The sequence below is a fragment of the Coccinella septempunctata genome, chromosome 8, assembly GCF_907165205.1.
Source record: "Coccinella septempunctata chromosome 8, icCocSept1.1, whole genome shotgun sequence".
Lineage (NCBI taxonomy): Eukaryota > Metazoa > Arthropoda > Insecta > Coleoptera > Coccinellidae > Coccinella > Coccinella septempunctata.
The window spans coordinates 10,176,271-10,191,710 of record NC_058196.1 but is presented as its reverse complement, the minus strand read 5'-3'; the positions used below and the strand labels follow the sequence as shown (position 1 = coordinate 10,191,710).

The following is a 15,440-nucleotide window of genomic DNA, read 5'->3' as shown; positions in this document are numbered from 1 at the left end:
CAAACAATATTTTCCGCATAATTCTCATCTCATCGTGGCTTATCGCGCCCTCCACGGGCTTTTCGGATGTGATAAGACTGGTCTGTTTGTGATGGATCAGGCGGGCCGCCGTGATCATCGTCTCAAGCTGTACCGCGGAAATTTCAAGTGTACCGTTCGTGAGCATTTTTTCTCCAATCGTGTATTCCGAGCTTGGAACGCACTGCCTAGTGAAGTGGTATGCGCCCCGTCAGTGAACGCTTTCAAAAACCGTCTTAATCGGCACTTGACTGTATCGTAATTCTCATTCTCTTTTTTCTTGCATTCTCTTTTTGGTTGTATCGTTATAATTCTTTTTGAACTCTTGTACGTCTTGCGCTGTCAGTGTGTTTTTTTTTATCTGTATGTATCTGAGAGTTATAGGCTCCTGCCTCTTCTCTTATCAATATTAAATAATAATAATAATAATAACTCCCTTACGGTACCGAGAATTTATCGAACCAATTTTTTTTCGTGCAGTGTTTGTGTGAATGTGGACAACTTCACGCCGGTTTGTTCTTAAAAACTTTCTCATTCGTTCATCTTAAAATAAAATTCTTCAATTTTACCACTTCGTTGGGTCTCCCAATAAAAGGAAATTCTTATTTATCCTCTTCAGTCACAATCTTTCGGACTGTGGAAACATTCAGCTAAAATATAAGTCGTTTAGATCCAGATTAAACATTCTATATATTCACCAACATTGTATATATTCAATACCGTCTGATATTTGTAGCTTTTAGGAGATCAGGGCTACTATTTGAATGAGAGGCCCTCAATTCTAAATAGCACTTTCTTCAACCCTGTTTGTCTCTTTTTTCAATCAATTTTTTAATCGATTAAGTAGAAATTAAAGGAAACGCAGTAAAATTTATTATATTTTAATTCTTAGGCGATCGATTTCGGATTATCATTATTTCGTCATCAGGCCAGCATACACAATAAAAATATATGATATTTTGCTAACATTAAATTCAATATTTTCTTTTCAAGGATTTTTTATTCCTCAGGTTAAGAGTATGCAACTTTTGAGACTTACTGTCGAATAAAAGTTTAAATGAAAATAGTTTTTTAATATTAATTGATATTATCGTTCCGCCGTCATGTCGCGAGTACGAGGTATAACTTGCTCTCAATGTTCTCTCAAGATTGATAGGTATGACGGTCCTATCGATTGCAAGATTTGTACAAGCAGTTTTCATATCAAGTGTGTGAATATATCTGTGGAAAATTTCAATAAAATGCGTGAGGATGGACCCATAACCAATTGGATCTGTGATCGGTGTGAAACTTCTTCGGGATCCGCGGCTCTTCGAGGTGATTCATCCGAAATGGGTACTCCAATAAATGCCTTTATTAAAGGAGCAATTCAGGAGGCTCTTCACCCGCTGTATTCTGAAATAGCGAGTTTGAAAAGCATAATAATCTCGCAGAATGCTCAAATGAACGCACTTATCGAGGAAATTCAATCTTTAAAAAAGATCAATAACAATACTACATCTGTGATAACAGCCGACCGGAATTCCCTTGATGATAAGAGTATGAAACACACGGAACCAAATTCAGAGGGCGTCGAACTGTCTGTTGATGTTTCTTGATGTTTCTACGGAGTCGTCTCGACTTGATGAAGGGGCTCCTCGAATTGTGAATAAAAATGTAGGATCCCAGGATAAGGTCGGTGTTTCAGAATGGACAACTGTTAAATCTAAAAGAAAGAAGTCGATTCAAAACCGAAACGAAATACCTTCTGATGTTCATAAACTAAGAAAACGCAGTAGTCTCATAATTGGATCATCTAAGACTACTACTCTTATCAGTGCACCCAAAAAATATCTATCCCATATTCATGTCTCTCGTCTTGATCCATCAACTACAGTCGATGATATAAATAAATTTCTTAATAAGTCTATTCCGAACTTCATATGCGAACAATTAAACGAAACAACCTGACATTTATTCTTCTTTCAAGTTGAGTTTTCCCTCAGAATATATATCCCAATTGAATGATCCCACTTTCTGGCCCGAAGGTGTTACAGTGAACAAATTTTTTTTAAGTCGGCGCCGAGCAGAACCTACAAGTTTGTGAATTCTAACAATTCTTTCGACATTCAAACATCTACAAGACTGAAAATAATCCAGTTAAATACTCAAAGTATTTCTAACATGTTCACTACTTTGGAGATGTTTCTTGGCTCTATGAAACCTGACTTCGTCAGCGTGGCCGAACATTGGTGCTCACCGGAGCAGATTCCTCACATGTCCATCCCAGGATACAAGATTGGTGCCTATTACTCTAGGGGCTCTCGAATACATGGAGGATGTGCAATTTATGTGCTTTCCGAACTTCAAGTTGAGCAATTGAACATTGATAAGTTTTCAGTTGAAATGCACTGTGAAATGTGCTGGGTTAAGTATAATCTCGGTATGTCATCATTCTGCGTTATCAGTGTTTATCGTCCCCCAACTGGCAATATTCATTTATTTTTGAATAGGAAAGGACCCCAAGCTATAAGCCAAAGCTGCTTCCCTCTTCTGTAACTGGTTCTCAAGATTCACCGGACTAGCGGAGTCTACGCAGAAGAATCCACCTGTGTAACTGGATCCTCAGATTCACCTGACTACTGGAGTCTACGCACGGGTTCAAATTCCTAATTCCCTCGAGAAAAACGTAAGTCAATTTTCTGTTTATCAACCATCATTTATATAATCGTTCTCAAGTGAAATCAATTTCCTTAAATCCTTCATCATGTCAAATCCTGAAATTGAGAATATTCCTCAAAATGACGATCTCTCCGACGACGAAAGTTCTTCAAATAATCTCCCAATAACAGTTCTCTTTAAGTTTATCAAACCCTTCGATGGAAATCGATCTGAACTCAATACCTTCAAACAGAAATTCTGCTTTTTCACTTGCTTCGCCTGATCAAATCGATAGTTTATTGCTCTATGTTGTATCACAACTCTCAGCTAGTGTCGTTAATGAATTAGAATTATCGGACATAACTCCTTGGACTCAATTAAAAATTCGTTTGAAACAATTTTATGGCCAAACGAAACATTTAGTTCAAACGCACGAAGAACTTGAAACCATTCGACAAGCGCCGTATGAAAACATAACTGATTTCTTCAAACGTCTGGAAGAAGTGAAAAACGAATGCATTCAAGCTGAAATCTTGAGTTGTTCTCATCCTGACGAACTTCCGGGATTGAAAAAATCAATTCAACAAACTGCTCTTCGACGGTTCATCATTCATTCCAAAGCAGAAATAAGTCAAATGCTTCGAGCTAGAAATATAGGTGATTTGAATGAAGCTTATTCTATTGCTCTTCAAGAGGAAAAAATTATAAATTATACCAAATCTAAATCTAATTCTATGAATCGTATTACCAATCAAAGAAATTATTCAAATCATCAAAGAACCTCTTTCCAAAATAATCAAAGGAATGGCACAACTCCTAATTTTCAAAATCATAACTATAAACGTAATTATAATATGAATAATAGACCTCCTAATCCTTCGAATGAAAGATATAATTTCGTAAAGAATAATTCAAACGTTAATAATCATGCCTCAACTTCTAGACAAAATAGTCCTCCTAATTAAACCTCAAATCCAAACGCTAAATCTTACAAGTTTTGTAATTATTGTAAAAAATCAGGTCATATAATATCAGAATGTAGGAAACGAGAATTTAACAATTCTAAAGTCAATCATTTAAACGGGGAAAGTTCGGACCTGAAGAATGCCCAGGATTCCGACGAAATCATTCAGAAGGCATTCAATTAAATCCAAAAATAAACAGTTCTCACAATAAGTCTAATATTCCTCATGATAAATTAAAATTTCTAACATTCAAAATCCCAAATTCTCCTAAAGAATATGTAACTCTTTTAATTGATACAGGAGCGGCCTGTTCCATTATAAAACATGATGCACTTATTCCTAGCCAAACTCATCTTGATAAAAATGATATTGTTTTATTGAATGGAATAAATCCTAATATGCCTATCAATACAATTGGAACAACGGAAATATCCTTGTCAATATCGTCCAAAAATATTGTTCATAAATTCAATGTTATAAACGCTGCAAAAATACAGACTCATTTCGACGGGTTGCTTGGTAACGATTTCTTCCAAGAACAACAAGCTTTTCTTAATTATGCAGACAATGTTGCAATTATAAACGGACACCGTATTCGTTTCAACAATGAAATTAAAGAAGATAAAATAATCATTCCTTCTCGATGCGAAGTTATTGCTGAAGTCGATATTGTTGGCAATTTGAGACAGGGACTCATTGAGAAATTAACAATATGTGATAACGTTCTTATACCCAATACTCTTGTTACAAATGATAATTCAAAAGCTCGTATTCCAATTCTCAACTTGAATTCTAAAGAAGTCACAATAGACAGACCCGTATTGGAAATAATTGAATTCTTACCGGAAAAATCTATAAATTTAAATCTCTCAACTAACTATAATCAGAATCACTCAAAAAAAGAAGCATTTCAAAGAAATAAAATTCTTGAAGAAAATCTTCGATTGAATCATTTAAATGAGGAAGAAAAAGCATCCATTATAAAAAAAAATTTGTCATAAATATTCAAACTTAATTTATCTACCAGGCGATTCCTTAACTTCAACACCAACATTAAAACATGAAATTCCAACATCATCTAACATTCCAATCTATTCTAAAATTTATCGATTACCTAAAATTCATGAAAAAGAAGCTAATGAACAGATTCAGAAAATGCTCGATCAAGATATCTTAAGACCTTCTAATTCTCCGTGGAATTCACCAATTCGTATTGTTCCTAAGAAAAAAGATGCATCAGGACAACAAAAATGGCGATTAGTTTGTGATTTTAGAAAACTTAATGAAATAACGGTCGGTGATAGTTATCCACTTCCTAATATTGAGAGCATATTAGATCAATTAGGAAATGCAATCTATTTTTCAACTTTAGATCTCGCATCAGGGTTTTATCAGGTCGAGTTAGAAGAAAAAGATAAATTTAAAACGGCTATAGCTACTCCATCAGGACTTTACAAATTCAACAGAATGCCTATGGGACTCAAAAACAGTCCGAGTCGTTTAGCAAGACTTATGAAAATTGTACTATCTGGGCTCCAAGGTGCTAAATGTTTTTGTTATATTGATGATATAGTGGTTCATGGTTCTTCATTAGAAGATCATAATTCGATGCTAGAAGATGTTTTCCGTCAATTACAAATTCACAATCTTCAATTACAGCCGAATAAATGCGAATTTTTATGTCGAGAAATAACGTATCTAGGTCATCATGTATCAAAAGAAGGGGTTAAACCCAATCAAAACAAAATCGAAGTTATTAAAAATATTTCAGTTCCCAAAAATCCTAAACAATTAAAATCGTTTCTAGGTCTTATTGGTTATTATCGAAAATTCATCGAAAACTTTTCCGCTATCGCTAAGCCATTACATAACTTACTGAAGAAAAATCAAAAATTCGAATGGACAGAAGATTGTCAGAAGTCTTTTGAGAAATTTAAAGACATCCTTACAAAAGAACCAATTATCAAATTTCCTAATTTTTCAGAAACATTCATATTAACGATGCTATTGCTGCAGTACTTTCTCAAGGACCTATTGGAAAAGATTTACCCATCAGTTATTATTCTAAAACTCTAACAAAATCTGAAAGAAATTATTCCACGACAGAAAAGGAATTATAAGCTATCGTTGAATCTTGTAAACATTACAGACCATACCTTTATGGGCAAAAATTCATTATTTGCACAGATCATAAACCTTTAGTTTGGTTGAAAAATTGTAGGGAACCTTCAAGTCGCTTATTGTGATGGAGATTGAAATTAATGGACTATGATTATGAAATAGTGTATAAGAAAGGAAAGTTGAATCAGAATGCAGATGCTCTAAGTCGTTTAATTCAAGACAATAATAATGAAATCTCATATAATGACTTCATGAATAAATACGAATCCAAAACCATACAGAATTCTTCCAATATTCAAGAAAAGCTAGGCAATCTTTTCGAAGCGCCACCTAATCATTCTCTAGCACATTGTGTATCTCAGGATTTTAAAATGGGTTAAGGAATAGCATTAATATTCAAAACTAGATTTGGACAAGTAAATGAATTGAAATCTCAAAATAAAACTGTAGGACAAGTGGCTTATATTAGTGATCAAAACCGAAGAATTTATTACCTCATAACCAAAGCTCTCTCTTTCCAAAAACCTACTTATCAAACAGTTTTCAAAGCTCTAATGAATCTCAAAATTTTATGTCAACAAAATAATGAATCACATTTAGCTTTCCCTCGTATCAGTTGTGGTTTAGACAATCTTTATTGGCCAAAAATATTTGATATGATTAAATACATTTTTCACGATTCGTCGATCAGTATAACAATATATAATTTACCTGATGAATACAGTAAAAATTTTGTTTATTCTATAGATGACGAAGACCTCACGTTTGAAAACTTCAAAGGCTTTCATCAAAGAGAAGTTAAAATTCCTAAACCTAAGGTTGTTAATACGCCAATTTCCAATATGAAAACATTTATAATTCCAATGTCATGCGACTACTCAATTCCGAACAAATTTCTTGATTTTATAAAAACTCATTTTACAGATCTTCCGGAAAATCCTAAAGTTACTGATATAATAGCAAAAAAGTTAACTAATCAATTTATTTTTGTTCTCTTTCTAAAAGAATTTAATGATCAATCTGTAACATACGAAGATTTATTCGCAACTTTTGTTAATCTTAGACTAATGCTCAATTTTAACAACATATAAAAGTTCACGATTCCAAATATAGCTCTTTTTAAAAATAATTCTATAATCCGAGAAGATACCTTTTTCAGTCTCTTATATTTTCTATTTCGTGACTTTGAATATGAAATTTTATGCGACGAACGAATTAATGTAAGTGATGAAAACTTAATAAAGGAGATTTTATTCGAAAATCATGATTCACCATTAGCTGGACACCAAGGATTTGAACGCACATACGAAAAAATAAAGAAATTCTATTTTTGGGATAATATGAAAGATCATATTCGAAAGTATATAAGGAGATGCAAAATATGTCAAAAATCTAAAACTGATTTCAAACATAATAAAAGTCCTATGATCATTACAACTACCTCAACCAAATTTTGTGAACAAATTGCCTTAGATATAGTTGGTCCTCTACCTATGACGAAAAATAATAATCGCTTTATATCAACCATTCAAGACGACTTAACGAAATTCATTCAAGCTTACGCTCTCAACATACATGATGCTGTAACGGTAGCAATACACTTTCTTAAATTCTGTACACAATTCGGATTTCCAAACAATATTCTCACAGATCAAGGCGTAGAATTCACATCGAAAATATTCAAAGAAATTAATAAATTAATGTCGATCAAACAAAAGCAATCATCTCCATATCACCCTCAAACGCAAGGATCCTTAGAAAGAACACATCTTACTCTTAAAGATTATTTCAAATGCTATGTGAATAAAGACTGTAATAACTGGGATGAATTCCTCAACTTTGCAACGTTCAGTTATAATACCTCAATACATAAATCTACTCAAAAAACCCCATATGAATTAGTCTTTGGACAAAGGGCTCGAATTCCCTCACAAATAAATAATCCGAAAAATCTCAATAATTATTCAGAACTAGCTACTGATATCACAAATAAATTGAAAATACTAAGAGAAACTGCTCGTGATAATCTTCTAAAGTCTAAAAATAAATCCAAGGAATATTATGATAAAACTCACAATAGAACGTATCAATTCAATGAAGGCGATCTTGTACTTCTTTATGACTCACAGTCGAAAGCGAAAAATAAGAAACTAGCTCCAAATTACAAAGGACCTTATAAAATAGAACAGATACATAATAATCAGACAGCAACATTGAGAATTAGTCCTTCGAAACTAAAAACTTATCATTTTAATAAATTGAAACCTTATGTTGTTGCAGATAATGACGAAAATAATTGTTCTCCTCCAGTTATTCACTTTCCGAGTCCTTCTTCAAGCACATCAGTATGAAATCAATCCCATCAAATCATCCTCCGGTTTATTATATCATAATCTTGGTAAGGCACAAATATCAAACGAAAAATATATAATTCTTACATATCATAACTTAACTCATTTCAAATATCAAGTCGTACAAATATTAGGTTTCTATTCGAACTCTATTAATCTATGTGATATCGCAATGGCAGAGCATCTTTCTAATGACTGTAAAAATCAATTAAGTTACGTGAAAACCAAAGTTTCAATAATTTAGGAAATTTATAAAATTATATCTCATCAAATTAATATGCCGAGAAAGAAACGTGGCTTATTTAACGTCGTCGGAACGGCTATTAAATTGTTAACTGGTAACCCGGATTCAGAAGACGCTCAATTTTATTCAGATGCAATAAATCAAATCATAAATAACGAAAAACAAACTGATGTTCTAATGCAGCAACAAGTATCAATTCTTTCATCTTCTATTTCTAATTTTAATAATTCATTTTATAAAATGAACGAAAACATAGGAATCTTAAATAAGAACTCAAAAGAATTTAATCAGTTCTCGAAGGATCTTAATAATATTCAACATGCGTATGAAATAGAATCTCAAATTTCAAATCATCTTATACTGCTCATTGAAATGACTGATGAACTCCTATTCAATTTGCAAAATTACGTGAATGATGTTTCACTTATACAGCATGGAATAATAAATTATAGAATTCTGCCTCCACAAGCACATTATCGAGAACTTCTAAAAATCTCTACTAATATTTCTCTTCCTATTCCTTTGAGTACCGAAAACGTTTATTACTACTATAAAATCATGAAGAAAATCGACTCTTCCTGTGAAGTACAACTGCTAATGAAAATCGTCAACAGGATTCCCGACTCCTGCATGAAAAGAAATATCATAGCCGACGCTGAAATCTGGCACAAAACCGACATCAATGAATGGCTGTTCTCCCTATCCAATCCAACTCGAATCTCTATCATCTGTGGTGAAGAATTCTTAAAGCAAGAAATCATCGAGAAGATGGGTATTCTAAAGCTCAACTCACACTGCAAGGCATTTACTGATAGTACAAGTCTAGAAACGAGCGTAGTACGAGCTTCCCTAAACTCAAGTTATGAAATTCCATCTTCAAGTATAATACAGGACGATTGCTGCCAGAAATTGAAGAGAAATCTCACTGTCCACGCAATTCATATGGAACCAATAAAATTAACAAGTGTCAACCTCCACGAACTCAAGTATGCTCAACACAAGCTAGCAGAATTCGATGAAAAACTCCAACAACAACTGAATAGGCCTTTCATAATCCAACACTCTTCGTGGGTAACAACAGCCCTATCAATTACATGTGGTACCATTTTGCTCATAGTCCTCTACAATTTTATGAAATGGTGTGGATGGTTCCAAATTCTCCGAAGAATCTTCTGCTGTACCAAAGAGCCTAGAGCCATTGAAGCAGGTCCATGTTTCCAGATCTTCAACCAATGCCACAAAAGACCAATACAGCAACCAGTTCAAGTCTACTACGATGCAGAACTCCAACTTCTTAATTACCCAGGTTCCTCTGAGACAGAAATCCGAGTATCGAGACCAGAAGACGCCTCCAGCAGCGGGTCTCAAACACAGAGAAGAACAAATAAGACATTAAAAATTAATCCTCATTAATTGTTGCAATTTTACATATATCTTATATATTTTAATATCTTGTTCAATTTGCAATGTCTTAATTTCTTGATAATTCTATGCTCTCATTTTTGCACTAATTGAGTATCCATAATATTTTATTGATTTTAATCTTGATTTTACTGAATAATTTAGTTAGAATATATCTTCACATTTTAATACCTCATGTAAGGTGTCATACTGCTTCGGAATTCTTATTTTAAAGATTTTTGCTCTTCTTGTACATCAAAAATCTTCTTTTAGGGGGGAGATGTTGCCACCCTGTATACAAGGGCCCCATTGTTAACATATTCTTGCTCAAATCAGCATTTTCCAAAACAATATATAAGCAGCAGCATGACGCTCTCAGTTCAGTTCAGATCGTACCGTTGAGATTGATTCTTCATTCATATCGCATAGTTCAAATTAATTTTCGTATCAATTGATCTATTTCTGTATCTTGTGCCTTCCAAATAAATTAATTAAAAATAACAGTGCGTTATCCTTCGTAAAGTGACAATCTATCAATCTATAATAGTGTTCATAACTAAAGGTTTTACGGAGCTTTACCTCAATAAAGCTGCCCTGGTGACAGCGACCCTGCTTTCTGTTAGTTTTTTTTAAAAAACTAAGTTCGTTCTGAAAGGAATACAACAATATACTGAATTACTGTATCTCGAAGTATGGAATAGTGTTCTTATGTGGTGATTTAAACGTGAATTACCTGGACGATGGGGATTTATCACGTCAGCTGCTCGAGGATTTATTTATTAGTCTGAACCTATTCGTTGGCTCCTCAGAGCCCACAAGAGTTTTCACAAATAAGCATGGGATAACATCTTCCAGCAAAGTTGATTATATTGTAACTAATACTGATAAGTCTCTTGTGAATGTTGCAGTTGTTGAACCATTTATTAGCGATCACAGAGCAGTGGTCCTTGAATACGTCAATCGCCCAGTAGAGAAAACCAATAGGGAGATTAAAACAATCAGAATGGTTTCTCAAAATAATCTCAATGAACTCAATTCATTGATTTCCAACATTGATTTCAATAGTATTCACTCTGTAACCGTTGATCAAAAATTCCAAAATTTCATCGATATATTGAAATCCAAAATTGAGATTGCTTGTCCTTTGAAAAAATTGAACTCTAATTTATCAAGAAGACCACAGTGGGTTAACCATCGATTACTTCAAGCCAGAGACCATTTACGTAATTTGCACTGGTTGGTTCTAAATTTAAATACGCTCAGGGTTAATGTTCAATACCGAAAAGCCAAGTCTGATTACGTTCGGCTGGTCAAAGATACGAAAATTGAGTATAACAGAAATTTCATTTTAGAATCTGCAAATACTAACAAAGCAGTTTGGAAACTGGTTAAGCATGAACACGGCACAGTTAGTACTCGGAAGCATATTACACTAACCCTCGACGATAAAAAGCTATCTTCCCCTCAGGAAGTGGCTGATGCATTCGTGAATTACTTTAGTCAGGTGAACAGGCTGGCGCTGAGCAACTATTATGGTAACTCTATGTCAAACAAGTGTACCACTCACAAATTGATGAATCATAATTTTTTTTCTTTCCTGTACTGCCAGATGAAGTTTACAACACCATTGTCAGTTTAAAGAATAGTAGTAGCACTGGTCATGACGGAATATCTGCCAGAATTTTAAAATCAATCTCCCCTCTAATTGCGGAATATTTCTCCGATCTCGCGAACGAATCAATTTCCACAGGCCTCTTTCCATCTGCCCTTGAGTTAGCTAGGGTTTTACCTATCCATAAGAAAGACGACATCGATAACATAGCGAATTATAGACCAATCTCCATACTTAGTCAGCTTTCCAAGGTGTTCGAAAGAATTGTATATAAGCGAATGCATGATTACTTGTCTCAGTTTTCCATCCTAACTAGTAGGCAGCATGGCTTCAGAATTGGTCGATCCACCCAGACTGCGAGCTGTGAATTTGTGGAGTACGTCTATGAGTGCTTGGACAGTGGTTCCTACGTCGCCGGCCTGTTCTTTGACCTTTCGCGGGCCTTCGACTGCCTTAATCACCATTTCATCTTATACAAGTTGTACCAAATAGGTTTCCGGGGTATATTTCTGGAATGGATCAACAGTTATGTTACTAATAGAAAAAATTATGTTCAAATCAACAACTATGAATCTCAAGAATATGAGTCTGATCTAGGCGTACCTCAAGGATCGGTTCTTGGGCCGCTGCTCTTTATACTCTTCATTAATGAGTTGCCTGATTATATTATTGCTTCTATAATAATTCTTTTTGCCGACGACACTTCCGTAGCAATCAAAGCAATTAGTTTAATGGAACTTAAATCACTCTGTGAAATTGTAATTCAGAGCTTCATTGATTGGTGTCACAAAAACTCATTAATAGTTAACTTTAATAAAACCCAAATAGTTAAATTTCAAATTCGTGACCAAGCTTCTGAACCTTTTGTTATTGTAAACCTGAATGGTAATTTGCAGTCAACGGAATGTGTGAAATTTCTGGGCTTGTATTTGGACACACATTTTAGATGGAATGATCATATCGATCACATTTGTAAAAAAATCAACAGTTCATACTATGCAATATTGCGACTAAAGAGTGCACTTCCAGCTGATGCGTTGCTGGGTATTTATTACAGTATGGTTTACAGCCATTTGAGTTATAATGTTGTGTTATGGGGTAACTCAACAAATAGCATTAGGGCTGTACACAGCTGTCAATATTTTCTCTGAATCCTACATCAATTATTCGTAAACCCTCGTCCCAGCACAGGGCGTTCAGGGCCCAGAAAAAAACAATCCGACTTATTTTCAACTTGAGACCTCAGGATTCATGTAGACCAGTTTTCAAGGAACATAAGATTTTGACTTTCCCCTGTATTTACATCTTACAGTGTCTTTTATATATACGTTCTAATTTGAATCATTTGAATAAGTGTTCCGACTTCCATGAATATGAGACGAGACATAAGGAAATACTGTGCATACCAAAACATAACACTGCCAGGTATGAATTGTCACCATCATTCACAGGCATCAAACTTTATAATAAATTGCCCAACTCTTATAGAATTATGTACGATAGGCAATTCAAAAATCATGTTAAATCATTACTGCTTGATAAATGTTTCTAAAGCATACCTGAATTTTTTTTGTATAAATTTTGATTGATTAGTTTATTTTTCTCTCGATCTATCGAGTTATTTTCTTCTTGTACGTGTCCTATACATTTTTTTCAAATGTCTGAAAGGATTGAAATATATAATTATTATTATGACTTTAGCCTTGCGGCTTTCACACTCCTCTCCAGAGGAAAATTCACTTATCCCAGATATCTCAGATATCAAAAGGATTAAGCTCTGTTGGAGCCCTTTCCAGGTTTTCGGGCTCGTGGTGGTGGTCGGGTCCGGGTCGCTCCTCGCCTCCCTGCTGTAGGTTCGATTCCTACTCCACCCGCACTTCCTGTCGGAGCAGACGGTGTTCCTCTGCGTTTCCATGTAATTGCTTACAGTTCTCGCCGTGGCGAGCAGTACCGCATTCTGCATGACTCTATAGATATTTTCGTCCAACTGAAGTTTTCTAGTAGTTTCTTCGGTATCAGGCTTGTAGATGAAATGACAATAGGGATGGTCTTTATATCTTTCAGCTTCCACTGTCTTCTGGTCTGTTCCTCGAGATTTCTGTATTTTGAAATTTTTTCAGTGTGTCTATCTAGAAGATTGTTATTATTTGGAATTGCCACGTCGATGAATAGTGCTGTGTCCTCATCCTTATTGAGCAATATGAGGTCTGGTTTATTGTGGGTTATTTTCCGGTCTGTGAGAACAGTGCGATCCCAGTAGAGCTTGCGATGTTCGCTCTCCAGCACAGCATCTGGATGGTAATCGTAATAAGGAACCTTTTTCGAAGTTAGAAGTTGGTGTTTTAGTGCCAATTCTTGGTGAAGAATCTTGGCAACAGCATCATGTCTATTTTTGTACTCCGTGCTCGCGAACTTCTGACATCCCCCGGTGATGTGCTGGATAGTTTCATGTGTCGCACAGCCATAACGACAGCTATCGTCCGCCACTGAGGCATCCTTGGCGATGTATTTCATGTAATTTCTTGTTGGAATCACCTGATCCTGGATGGCGAGCATAAAGCCCTCTGTCTCAGGAAACAACCTTCCGGAAGTCAACCAGTAGTTCGTCGCAGATATGTCGACGTAATCATGGTTGACCTCATTCTGGTGCCTCCCATGCAAAGATTTGCCAATCAGTTTCTGCATTTTACTTTCTGCAGAGTGTTCGACGGTTTCCAAGTGATCCTGGTGTAGCTTTAACGGTGTGGAAGTATCAGCAACACACACTACTCGATGGAGTTCTGACGAAGCTGCCTTGCTCAAGAAATATTTTTGAAGTCCTTCAATTTCCTGGGACATACGGTTGGACAAATCAACAATTCCTCTACCCCCAAGATGTCGTGGCAGCTCTGTCCGTTCTATGGAGCTTTTGGGGTGATGTTTATTGTGTTTAGTCAGCATCGTCCTTATTTTTCTCTGTAAAGCTGCTAAATCGGTGGTCGTCCAAGAGATAATACCAAATGAATAGCTCAGCGCCGAGCAAGCGTAGGTGTTAATCGCTTTTACCAGATTCTTGCTGTTAAGACCAGTTCTCATTATCCTCCTCAATCTTCGGTTGAACTCCTCCGTTAATTCTTTCTTCATCTGGGTCTGATTGATTTTTCTTGCCTGTTTTATGCCTAGATACTTGTATGTGTCTCCTTCCTTCAATGCTTCAATTTCTGCACCTTCCTTGAGTTTGAACGTACCATCTTCTATTTTTCCTCTCGTTATGTTCAGCAGTCGACATTTTTCTAATCCAAATTTCATTTTGATGTCCTCCGAAAATCCTTCCACCATTTTCAGCATCTGTTGCATTTGTTTTTTGGTAGATGCGAAGAGTTTCAAATCGTCCATGTAAAGTAGATGATTCAGTTTCATCATAGTTCTACTGCCGCTCTTGATGGAAAATCCGTAGTCCGTAGAATTCAATCTATGAGACAAGGGATTCAGGGCCAAGCAGAACCACAGAGGGCTCAGCGAGTCTCCTTGGAAAATTCCGCGTCTTATTGGAATAGGTCCTGTTGTAATGGAGCAATCTGCTGCTTTCATTTGAAGACTAGTACGCCAGGTTGACATAGCGTTTTTCAGAAACTTAACAATATTGGGATCCACCTTGTGAATCTTCTAGATCGTCAAGAGCCATTCGTGGGGTATAGAATCGAATGCTTTTTTGTAGTCTATGTACGCAGCGTAAAGATTCCTACGCTTGGAGAACGCTTGATTGCAGATAACTGAATCAATTATTAGCTGTTCTTTGCACCCTCGGCTGTCTTTGGTGCATCCTTTCTGTTGCATGGCGATGATGTTATTCCTTTCGCAATGGTTGTGAATTCGATTTGAAATGCACGATGTGATTAATTTGTACATCGTTGGAAGACATGTGATTGGTCGGTATTTGGATGGGTCTTCTGTATTCCTTTGGTCTTTAGGTAACAGGTACGTTGTGCCATGTGTAAGGAATATTGGCATTCTTTCAGGATTTTCAATGACATCATTTATTGCGGAGGTCAATTTGTTATGCATGATCCAAAGTTTTTTGATCCAGAAGTTCTGTAATCCATCAGGTC

The 15,440-nt window shown here is 35.5% G+C and overlaps 1 protein-coding gene across 1 annotated transcript; it reads left to right on the top strand.

Annotated features, from left to right (window-relative positions):
- Positions 1-2,588: 2,588 nt before the first annotated feature.
- LOC123319466 lies at positions 2,589-10,130 on the top strand. Its single transcript, XM_044906463.1, has 2 exons — positions 2,589-2,686; positions 8,954-10,130. The coding sequence occupies exon 2, from the start codon at positions 8,970-8,972 to the stop codon at positions 9,750-9,752; it is 783 nt and encodes a 260-aa protein (XP_044762398.1). The 5' UTR covers positions 2,589-2,686; positions 8,954-8,969; the 3' UTR covers positions 9,753-10,130.
- The last annotated feature ends 5,310 nt before the right edge of the window (positions 10,131-15,440 follow it).